Genomic DNA, 12,553 nt, shown 5'->3' with positions numbered 1-12,553 from the left:
AAAAATGAGCTTTGTATGTTAAACTAAGAAAAGGCATTCTAGTTAAACAACATACAAAGCACATTTATAAAGATCTTAAGAAATTAACGTTCTGTGGCAATCACAAAATGAAGCTATACAGAGGATTATGATTGCTGTCTATTCTAATCATACTCGGGTTGGTCAATCGTTACTTGTCCTGACTCACTTCCAATCATTGTTAATGTTGGGTGCTGAAATAGCACATGTTGAATAAGAGTACAGATCTCCATAGGTAACACGTTTATTTTTGTTTCTGGACTTTAAAGTTTCCCTTTACAGCTGCTTTAATGTAGTGATCTGTAATAGTGAAGCTAGCAGAAGTCATAGAGGTTACTAGGATCCTGAATATTTGCCGTATATTCATCTCAATGCTTACGTGGTTGTAAAGGACAGTTTGGGCAGATTTGCCTTCACTATTATACTAAAAAGGATGATTCCGGTTGACGCTGGACAAGCTTCCCGAGGTAATTTCACATGTATATGTGTACATAAATGGGTATGGAGTCACGACTGGAAGGAATATAAGGTACGGTAAGGTTCGCACTTTTACAGATGAGTTCGCACCCGTCCCAGGCTCCATCGTTGCAGTTCTGCATGTCGTCGCCGCCATTTTCGGTGGACCCTTCTTCGCATTGGTAGTTACATACTTCCACTTGTTCAATGGGGGCGTCACATCCGTCTAGAACCTCACAGTCTATGGCTTGTGGATCATTACTGTCCTCTGGCAATGATATAAAAAGGCAGGCCTAAATCATAGTTAAAAGTTTAAGACATTCAGTCTAGAGCTAGAGGTCCACGGCCTCATACCTTTGCCAATGATTTTAACATTTACAGCTGGTGTATAATGTGTGCTTGTCATTTGTTATGCAAATAATGCCAGCCCTCATTCGCATGCATCTTATTAGTTGATCATATCCTCTACTCAAATGTTAGGCCAATCTTAAGAAGGTTATAATAGCATTTTCCATCATAATGGGATTATAGCATTTTCTAATTAACTATGCAAATAAGGTCATTATTTGTGTAATGTTCATTTGTTTCTTCCTTACAAATGTCACATGTTGAAATAGTCCTATAATGAAACAGACCGGGTTTAGAAAATGTCCTCATTAATTATGCAAATAAGATTCCGATCGAATCAGGCACCGCATACGTTGCATTTAAGAGGTGATAAAAGTATTTTAAACGGAGGCATGAAAACAAGCGTAAGGTACGCACTTGTACAGATCAGGTCGCACCCGTCCCAGACTCCATGATTGCACTCCAGCATATCGTCGCCGCCATTTTCGGTGGACCCGTCTTCGCATTGGTCTTCACATACTTCCTCATGTTCCAAGGGGGCGTCAACGGGTGGGGCTGGCGGATCATCATAATCCTCTGCAGCTGGCAATGCTAGAAAATGGCATTACACAGTAGTAGACTAATGTTCTAGTCAGTCGTTACTTTCTGATGGCCTTTTTAGAATCATTACTGGATATAGGAGAATTCTTGTACACAACCAAAATTAAACTTACTTGCTTACGTTTCGGTGTCTATCAGACACCTTCCTCAGAGTTTCTGACTGGAGTTCTGCTTCTCGCCGCTAGATGTAGCTAATTTAGGTGGCGCTTTTGCGGCGAGAACACAATCCCAAACGTGTCCTCGTCCCAATTCATTACTGTAAGACATTATCAAAACGTAGGTGATAAAACACACATTTAATGAGGTACCTTCGCACTCTAGGTCCTCTCCACTCCATTGGCCGTTCTCACAGACTTTCCTTGCATCCCCTGATGTATTGACAGGGCAGGTGATGTTACACACGTGCCCGGCTGGGTAGGGGGGCTGGTCTGGACCACAGTCACCGGTGGAACCTTCGGGATGGCTCGGTGGACTGTCACATGGGTTCTCTGAGTAAATGGAAGTGTCTCTAGTTGTTAGGCAACGTCTGCTTGCAATTCGGCATTATACTAAAGAAAAGTTCTGTATATTAAGATCTAGTTGCCCCTAGATGACGTTAGAGAACTTTTGCGTTAAACTTTTCAGGTGTAAAACAGACAATTTAAAGCGAAATACGCCGCAAGCTGAGAAAAGTTGATGTCCTCGAACAAATGTAACAAGTAGCAACAAGCAGTTTCAACGTCCGAATACGGTATTCGAATCGTATGAAAGTATCGTATAAAGGGCAACAACTAAACATACATATTAAACGTTAAAAAAAATTAGTCCTGGGCATGAAATGTGTTTACACAGAAATCCTGGCAGGGCACCCGTTGATGATCCAATGGGTGTTAGAGTCGATTCCACATTACCAAGAGGGTCTTTCTTGCCTTTTGTTCGAACATTTTGAAAATCTTTATAACATTCTAAATGTGATAAGTAACTGTTTAGAACTATTTATAATATCTGTGTGATGTTCTAGATATTTTCTATAGTGTTCATACATGTTAGAAACATTTCTAACATCAAATCCATTATTTCTGTTAGTTTCTAAACTGTTCCAACATAGATTCATCATTTGTGATCACATGTGATCATATGTTCGAACAGTGAAACAAAATGATGAAACTGGGTCAGTGGGCTGGGAAGAGGGCAATTCACACATCCCTGCCAAGTGCAGGAAATTGTGTCTGTCTGACAGCTTTTCACAAAAGAGCCACTAGTGTCTACTAGAGAAAATCTAAAAATACAATACCCAAACAAAAGGACCATCTTAGCAGCTTTGTTTATTGGGGTAATAAAAGTTTTTATGGAGGAAAAAAATGACGCAAATTGTTGGAACATATGATCACATGTTCCAACAATAACAAAAACACATAGATGCTTCTAAATTGTTCTAAATAAAGAGATATTTGTACCATTAATTTTCCAATGTTTCCAACATATATAGACAGGTTCAAACATGTTCAAACTTTCATTTTCAATTGTTTGAACAATTTAGAACTTCAGTGACTGAAATATTCTTTTGCTTAGAATAGTCAAGGAGCTTTTATCAGGAAATAGTTCAAACTTATTACAAATATTATTTCAAAACCCTCTCGGTGACTCGGAATCGACTCTAATTCCTACTAATGTTTATTTTAAGGTACGTGAATTAAATGGCTGTATTCCGCTCTGTGTTTGTCTTTTGGTGCTTACAATGCAAAAATCGCAAAGCGTAAAACCTTTCTTTGCATCGCAAATAAAACAACAACAAAAAAATAGATGAAGATTAGACATCCAGGTAATAAGATACGCCAAATCTCAATTACTCAAGCAACTTCATATGATTTCGGAAAGGGGTAGACGTTTCAGGTACGTACGTTTCACGTAGGTTACTATTTTTCGTCAGTGACACAGTGCTTGAGTAATTGCTTGAGTAAATCATATCCAGTTGATTGAGCCTTGAGTAACTGCTTCTTGGCGTAAACAAGAAACAAAAACACAAAAATAGGTACCTTCACACACTAGGTCCTCTCCATTCCATTGGCCTCTCTCACAGACCTTCCTCGCATCCCCTGATGTACCGACAGGGCAGGTGAGGTTACACACATGCCCGGCTGGGTAGGGGGGCTGGTCATGACCACAGTCACTGGTGGCACCTTCGGGGTGGCTCGGTGGACTGTCACATGGGTTGTCTGAGTGTGCGGAAAAACTCACGGTTGTTAAGCAACGTCTGCTAGACCTTGCACTACTGTTCTGTATATTAAGATGCAGTTGAACCTGGACGCCGTTATACCCCTGTTACATTTGACGAAAATCGATCGGACGACGGTTCTGCGACAATCGCCCGAGCCTCGCTTATAATAATGACTTTATTGCACAACAATTGTACAAGGTACAATGATGTACGTGATATGTAACAGAGACGGTTTTCAGGTGAAAAATACGTACGCGCAACCCTTTGTCGATTGTAGATATGGCCCATCTTCCATTGATACGCCCGAAGATCGTGGATAATGTGACAAGGGTATTAGAGAACTTTTGCGTTAAACCTCTGAGGTGTAAAACACACACACTATCTTTCATCAGTGACACTGACGAAAGATAAAGGATTCTACCTGAAAGGTCTGACCGTTTCGAAAATCATGTCCAGTTGCTTGAGTAACTTCTACCTGGCGTAAAGAACAAAAACACAAAATAGGTACCTTCACACACTAGATCCTCTCCAGTCCAGTGGCCGTTCGTACAGACTTTCCTCGTATCCCCTGACGAACCGACAGGGCAGGTGATGTTACAAACATGCCCGGCTGGGTAGGAGGCCTGGTCTGAAGCACAGTCAATGGTGGCACCTTCGGGATGGCTGGGTGCACTGTCACATGGGTTACCTGTGAGTAAATGGACAATGCCATGGTTGATAAGGCCTAGAAAAAATGTTATGATGTCCTGAAATAAATTAGAATCGGTAGGTATGGTACTACTTAGATGCACTTCATATGTTATATATTGTGCAAGAAATCTATTTGGGTGGGAAAAACCCCTTGGACTCTTCTCAAGCAACTGGTAATTATAGTTGTAACGTTACATGAAATAGTGCAATATTCAATTAGTGCAATGCATTAGTTTTACCATCTTCTTGTGCAATACGTGTAACGAATTTTAAAAGTTTGTATTTCAGCAGTCCGACGCACACGATTGTTCTTTTTTTAATATGTCTTACCTTGCGCACTTTTGTCTGTCTTTCATCTTGTATTTGTACGTCAAAGACTCAATAAAGATCTCCAGAGCCACTGAAAAATGACTTGTGTCCTACCTTATACTATTCTAATGTTATCATGACTCACAAAGACACTTAAGTCCTTGGCCTCCGATCCACCATTTTGTCCTTCCCTTGACCTTGCATTCCCTCCTTCTGCTTCCCTTATCCTTCACACACCCCTCCACGCAGTCAAATGTGCAGACGGTCCCTTTGGGGTAGCGGCCTTCGGCATTTGGGGACTGGTCGCACTCCCTTGTCGTGTTTGGAAACGCCAAAGGCTTGCACTTTTCTGCAAGGTATATGCCTTTCGTTAGTACTCTCGGACTACTTTCTCTCGCGGAAGAAAAAGAGAGACGCATAGAACTCTCGACGTGGCTTTTCGGCTGGATGAACGGACGGACAGACATGAGCAGACAGAAAATCAAAAATTGTGGAACACAACACTCCAAGAGGGCATGGAGCAATCTTTCACAATGTTGCCACATTCTGTATCTGTATCATTTTTAGTAGCCGGACAGTATATACTTCATACCCACATACACATCACACCAAACTAGTTAACTTGCACAAGTACTAGTAGGTGTCATATTCTCCTGTTCAAATACAACAATTTCCAAGACTTACTGGTAACTTTCCTTCCGCCGACGGTTACCACATACAGCACAAGGGTGACATAGAACAGGAGGCAAATGATGATCCTGAAACAGAAAGAACTATCGCCATTTAGATTGAAAACCCAACCTATAGCTATCAAAATCGTATTTTTGAACTAGGTCGCCGAGTTGGTCTTCTTAGACAAGTTCGACTGTACTTTGAAAGTTATGTAAGACGTAAACGTATACATGATTTCTAAAACAGCAAAACACACAAAACGTTGCAAGATTCTTTCTTTATCATTAAAATTCGTTGAGTAATCTTTCTAGTCTTTGGTAGCGCATAAAAAGATGCTAACATTTGAGTTTTTGATATTCCACTTAAGCAGGTTTCACGTTGATGAGGCAAATTTGCCAACGCAGCAAGAGCGCCGTGAGAGCGCCGGAATGGGGATATAACTCATTTGGCATGTGACCTGTCATCATCATCATCATCATCGGTCGACGTGTTCGCACACGACGGGGTTATACCGCCCCTTAAGCCCTCTTCATGCGAGAGCAAGAATCAGCCGGAATGCCGTCAGAATGAAAATTCTTTTCTATTTCTGCCAATTCCTGACAATTCGTAGTGTGTTCCAGAAATTCTCACTGCATTCCAGCTATTTGTGCCCGTTCTTTTGGCTAGCCCGACAAGTTTTTGACATGTTAAAAACTGTCGAGGTGCATTCGAAGTGGACAAATATCCACTGGCATTCGAAGTGGACTCTAAGTGGATTCTAAATATTCTAACTGCATTCTACGGCATTCCAACATTATCTAAAACATTCTTATCTCATTCGATGGAGAACCGAAACGGCAAGTCATTTCGGATCCTACCCGAATGTGGCCAAAAGAATATCTGGAATGCAGTGAGAATATCTAGAATGCACTACGAATTCCCAGGAATAGAAAAGAATTTTCATTCTGACGGCATTTTGGCTCATTCCTTCTCGTGTGAAGGGGATATAAGGTTCATTTGGAATTCCCAATCGGAATGGCCCCGAATGTGGCGCGAATTTTGCAAATACTTCATTCCGGCTGCTTCTGCTTGATTCCTGCTAAGTCGGTTTCCGTGTGAAGGCCCTATTACGCGGTGTTACCCTTTCGACAGCTAATTACAAGACGGGGATGCGCCAGGTCTTCCGTCCTGTGACCTGTATTCTGTAGTGGAAAAGGTAATCGCAAATTCTGTTCTCCGTAGGCCAAAATACAGACCGAGTTCGGCAAGAGATGGTACAGTCCAAAAAAACAAACTCGTTACCGTGCCAGCTCATGCATAAGAAAATGAATAGGAAGATTTAAGCTGTATTCACTGTAGCGATCGCGACCTACTGGGATCAAAGCCACAACACCCAAAAAGTATTCGACCCATTCAACAACAACTGTGCGAAAGGAATCACCGTGTTCCAACATCTCATGACGGCAATGGGCAGCTCTAAACATTTCCAACGTTCTCAGTTCGCATTTTGTAGTTACTACATCTAACTTTGCACAGGACTGATGTTTCCAAGATATGCGACCAAAATCCACAAAAAACATTCCCCCCCCCCCCCAAAAAAAACTCAAATTGGTCAGGAGATAACATCGCGTGCAAATGTCTTGGCGCATCCCCGCCTTGTAATCAACCAGCGAAAGGGTATGTCACCCCGTAAGGGGCGGTATAACCCTACGATAACGTCGACCGACGATGAAGATTGTCTTAGACCTAACGGCGCGGTCAAGGAACTGTTTTTATTACTTTATTATCGGACAGGGAAAATATACCCACTCAATAAATTTGAAGGAAGACTAGGTAGACAGAGCTACACTGACAGCATGGAAAGGTGTCTCGGTAAAGACCTCTTGTTTACAAACCCAACTTGACAGCTGAACTGAACTGGAAAACTGGAAAGTAATCGCTTATGCTATTTTCTGCAGGCAAAGTACTGTCTGGTACTGATAGCGTACGTTTTGCCCTTTTCCATGATCTACACACGGAATTATAAAAAAAATCGAGCTACGCTGACAGCGCGGAAACGTGTCTTGGTGAAAACCTCTTGTGTTATACCCCTTTTCCACTGGTTCGGTGCTCTCACGCCGCTCTCTCTGCGACCTCAAATTTGGAAGAGCGCGTGAGCGCGCGGTGGGATCGCCAAGGTCGCCGAGGGAATGCGCGATGGGAGCGCAATGGTCGCCATGGTGGCCATTACCTCCGTGACTGTTTTGAACCTGCTCAAAACAGTCGCCGTGAGAGCGTCGTGGACGGCGATCCAACGATGAGCGCAGAGAGAGAGCGCCAATAGAGCGCGCAGCGAGCGCCGTGAGCGCCAACAGAGCGCACAGCGAGCGCAATAGGTCTCAACAGTGTTTTATGATACCAACTCCTTTCCACTAGACGGCGATCGCGCTGCGCTCTCACTGCGACCTAAATAGGATATATGTAACCTTTGCTTTCACGCAGGGTATACCCTACAAAACGTAAACGTGTGAATGAGAAGACAACGAAACACAGAAAGTGTAAAAAGATTTGTTTCTTTTCTATACAATTCGTTGAGGGGTACGTCAAATTTTAGGTCGCAGAGAGAGCGCAGTGAGAGCGCCGTCAGGTGGAAAGGGCAACTTGACAGGTGAACTGAACTGGGTGGTGAATAATCGCTTATGCTGTTTTCTACAGGTCAAGTACTGTAAATGCAGAAATGTTCGCGGTGGATTAATGTTCGCGGTTTTCGCGGTGACCACTTCACCGCGAACATTTTTCCAAGGCAGTAAGAGACTACAATGCATGCTGCTACCGCGAAATTAAAACTACCGCGAAAAGTCCATTTTCCCACTACCGCGAAATTAAATCTCCGCGAACTTAAATGCATTTACAGTATATCCTGTCTGTTCCTGATACGGTACGATCTTGATCTACACATAGAACAGAACGTGGTCTACACATGGAACAGAACAATGTTGCAAAGTATGAGCAAAGTCGACCTATAGATTTCAACCTTAACTTCTGTCCCTACAGGATCCGAAGATAGTTCTATCGCTCTACTGACGCCCAAGCCACGCAGACACGGCGAAGGGTTTAGAGTGTAGAGCGAACGAACCGTTCATTCGTCATTCATTCGTCCCATAGCCTTTTAATCAGCCGTAGGGGCAGCACAACATGTCATGCTGTATCAATAGGCATTTTAGTCCCCTCTCCGGGGTAAAACGAACCGTGAACGAACCGTGTCACAATGCTAAAGAATCCAAAGGTTTTAATATTACATAACGGCATTGGACAGCTTTTAGCCTTTCCAACGTCCTCAATACTTATTCAGTAGGTAATGCATAAGGTCTATGACCAGTGTATCTCATCGAATATATGCTACAAAAGTGTCTTGTTTTCACAAATCACCGCCACCTCTTCCCTCATGACCTCAATGAAAAGCGGTCTGCAGGCCGATTAGAGCTTTCATGAATAAACAAAGGTTCAAACAACCAACCAACCAACCAAACAAACAAACAAACAAACAAACACGTATTCACTAGGAGACTCTGAACACTGCAGAAAAAACAACTGTAACCTTATGTCTTCTGCAACACGAAACATACTGAAAACAAACAGGTCCACCAGAAAACGGTGAAATCCTGGGGGTTCAAAAGCAAGCGCCGCCTTTTAAGGTCGAAGCCTGCTGCGTCATGCCGATTTTTAGAAACACATTCGGAATTTTCCCACGTAGTCCAAAGACTGAGCGAGAATAAGAACAAGATATAACCTACTTCATGTTGTTGAAGGTGGAGCCAAGTACGTGCTCAATGGTGTTGGGAGAGTGGTGCCAGGGCTTTCGCCTGCCTAAATGTTCCTCAGTTCGCCAGAAATGAGAGCAGGGCCGGGGTTCAATCTTTTGACACTCTAGATCTGGAAGATTGACCAATTTGAAAAGAGGGTTTGTTCTGTAGAAACATCGGTGTACGTGTGCGTCATGTGAAATGTCACTCTTTTGAAGTTCAGACAGGTAGGGCGTAATTTGGATTAAGGTATCTGGCCTGAACGGCCTATGGGGATTTCTATAGTGAAGGGCCTCAAGGTGCCCGGTGACTGGCTTCGACGCGGGAAAATATAGTAGGGTGCACTTTAGGAATACCAAAAACGGATATTTTAGACTAACATGTCGGACAGGGAAGAAATGTGTTCATGGAATAAAACAAAAACAATACGGCTCGAAATGGAACAGTCCAAAAGCAAACTTGTGCAATGTGAAGGTCACACAGAAGACTATTGATAAGAAGATTCGGTCATTGACACTGGCAGTACCAGTTAAGCTAAGGGCACAACCCGCCGCACGTGCAAATACGTGTTGTCTACGTGCCAAAACGTACTCTCCAAGCAGAGGTTAGGCTTTGGCTGTTTTTTCAACGTTTTTTTAGTCGTTTTTATCGGGCTTTCTATTTTGTAATTTTTTTCGCTGTGTCCAACCTAAGAAATACGTGGCGGACGTGGCCTCCACAAAAAATGTACGGACAAATTGCACGTACGGCGGGTTGTGCCCTTAGCTTTATCGAGCTGTCACCATTTTAGACTGGAAGAATGGAATATAAAGGAAAGCCAGATGACGGTGGACAGCTTCCCTAACAGCATGGAAAATTTGTTTTCATGAAGACTATAAGAACAGCTTGAAAAGTGTCTCTGCAGATGAGACCTACTGCAAATACGTCTAGATGGGCGGATTGTTACATAATATCTATAGTTTTATGTTGCGAAAAAGATAGTATTTCTAACCCTCTGTTTTGTACTTTATTATGACAATTTGAACAACTTTATCTATAATTATAATACTACACAAAAACATGCAGATATGTGGTTACTAGTAAGAGATCAAAACCATGTCCTTTGACAGTAATTGACAGTATCTAATATTTTCGCCTTGTAAATTGCCACGACAATTTGTTGATTCTCGGGTTTAAGAGAAGAACTGCAAACTCAACATGTGGTTGGAGTTTGAGGGAAAAGCCAAGTTGATATACATAGCATCGGGGAGTGAGTGTAGTCAGATTCAAATTTTCCTCCCAGCCCCAATTTCTCTTTACTACTTGCCGATCTTTTAGGGAAATGTCCAACAACCAAGAAAATTAATTTTCGTGGCCTCAGGGATTCAGAAACGTTTTTGTAAGTTCACCGGTACCTGTTATGGTCAGATTCAAATTTTCCTCCTAGCCCCAATTTCCCTTTACTACTTGCCGATATTTTAGGGGAATGTCCAACAACCAAGTAGAAATTACAAACATTAAGAAGCCGCCTCCTGGGATTCAGAAGCGCTTTTGTAAGTTCACCTGTTATTGACAGATATAGTCAATGGTACGGTCTGGTCTCGGTGGTTTTTCTACTTCATGAAGTCAGTCGATCCATAATTATGCTGTCGTTATGACGACGACCTCACGTTTTCACCTGTACAGGTAGTACAAGGAGACGGGTAGCTTGATCTTTGTTACATCGTCCTTGGCAGGCACTGAGCCAACAGATGAAGAGATACAATAGAATCCTGTTAATTGCATGACCCAGTAGCACTGTGTATACTGAACTCAGCCCCTGCAACGAGGTTGAGAGGAAACTTTAACCTCTTTGGCCTAATTAATACTTAAGCATAGGTTGCATCTGATTAATTTATAAAGTCCGTCGACTGAGTGGGTTTGAAAATCATGTTGTCGTGAAAGTACTTTTTCCTCGACGATACACAAGTTTTCTTAAGTAGAATTCAAACTCATCAATGAGTTTGTAGGGAAGTAACTCTAGTTCACCTTTATCCACAGGGTGACTTATATTCGTTGTATTTAAGAATAGGGTATTAAGTGATATGAAGTCGACGAACGGCGGTTTCAAATTACAATTTGTAAAAAGATACTGCAGCTTGAAAACACTGTCCGTCGACGTCATATCTCTACAAACCCAGCTTTTAAATACTACGGAAATAGGTTACCCCGCGGATAAAGGTGACCTAACGTTAGGTAGCTTTGTTGACCAGTGGTTGATGTATACTTCTTTGTTATCTATTGTAGCATGCCAAGCATCTTCTGTCCTCCCCATAAACATCTGGGATGAGGACGAAAGAGACTTGACAAGTATACATTTTTTTATTTACTATAAGTTCTTCACAAAACAAGGCTCATGACTCGTGCGTTTTTGGTCACAGTACTCGATTCTGAAGACAGAATGTTTGCTTACCCTTGTCTTAAAAGTCTCAGATTAGAAATAGGATGTCGGGCTAGGTAAAATCTAGTCTTATAGCATAATAAAATTGATCACAAGAATTTCCTACTTCCTCGTTATTACATACCAACAACGCATTCAGACAAACACAGTTGTCCCGCAGCCCACTTTATTACCGAGTAAAACAAGTAAGTCCGTACATTTTCGTACAATCGTCAAATAAACTCGTGAAGTATTTTAGACCTTGGTGGTGGAAATTGAGATAACAAACTATATGTAAGCCAAAAAGCAGTTACTCAAGCAACTGGATATGATTTTGGAACGCCAAAAAGTAGTTACTGAAACAACTGGATATGATTTTGGAACGCCAAAAATTAGTTACTGAAACAACTGGATATGATTTTGGAACGCCAAAAAGTAGTTACTGAAACAACTGGATATGATTTTGGAACGCCAAAAAGTAGTTACTGAAACAACTGGATATGATTTTGGAACGCCAAAAAGTAGTTACTGAAACAACTGGATATGATTTTGGAACGCCAAAAAGTAGTTACTGAAACAACTGGATATGATTTTGGAACGCCAAAAAGTAGTTACTGAAACAACTGGATATAATTTTGGAACGCCCAAAAGTAGTTACTGAAACAACTGGATATGATTTTGGAACGCCAAAAAATAGTTACTGAAACAACTGGATATGATTTTCCAAAAATTTGCAGTTTCTTATTACTTGGATGTGTAACCTTCATCGACCAAACCATATGTAAATTTTTAGTTACTCCGGTGACCATGTCTATTGCTACATACTGAAAATCTTGACATGTTCTCGATGGTATTGTTCTTGCAGTGACCTCTGCACTATATATGTATGAATAAGTATGTTGTCGCGAATTAACAATTACATAATTCGACTATCTTGCCACTTATTACTTTAAACTGCAAACGTAAAACACCGTGAAGATCTATTTCGACGACTAGCCGCAAAAATAAGTCCCGCAAAAACGTTCAAATGTACAGTGTTATAAGGAAGTAAAACAATTGTCTTTACCACATCACACAAACAGTAAGTAGCAGTACTGACTAAAT

General features: G+C 41.7%; 1 protein-coding gene and 1 long non-coding RNA gene across 2 annotated transcripts; both read right to left on the bottom strand.

Annotated features, from left to right (window-relative positions):
- Positions 1-5: 5 nt before the first annotated feature.
- Positions 6-3,176, bottom strand: LOC118421922 (E-selectin-like). The gene is made up of 4 exons (XM_035829425.1): positions 3,165-3,176; positions 1,731-1,908; positions 1,240-1,413; positions 6-742 (listed from the first exon to the last, which is right to left on the bottom strand). Exons 1-4 carry the CDS (start codon positions 3,174-3,176, stop codon positions 492-494), a joined length of 615 nt encoding a protein of 204 aa, XP_035685318.1. The 3' UTR covers positions 6-491.
- Positions 3,177-3,443: 267 nt separating this feature from the next.
- On the bottom strand, positions 3,444-5,525 carry LOC118421073. The gene is made up of 4 exons (XR_004831803.1): positions 5,303-5,525; positions 4,764-4,967; positions 4,128-4,307; positions 3,444-3,617 (listed from the first exon to the last, which is right to left on the bottom strand). It is a non-coding gene; the product is annotated as an uncharacterized LOC118421073 (long non-coding RNA).
- Between the last annotated feature and the right edge of the window lie 7,028 nt (positions 5,526-12,553).

This window comes from Branchiostoma floridae, chromosome 8, assembly GCF_000003815.2.
Source record: "Branchiostoma floridae strain S238N-H82 chromosome 8, Bfl_VNyyK, whole genome shotgun sequence".
In the NCBI taxonomy this organism is placed as follows: Eukaryota; Metazoa; Chordata; class Leptocardii; order Amphioxiformes; family Branchiostomatidae; genus Branchiostoma; species Branchiostoma floridae.
This window is presented reverse-complemented; position numbering and strand designations above follow the sequence as displayed.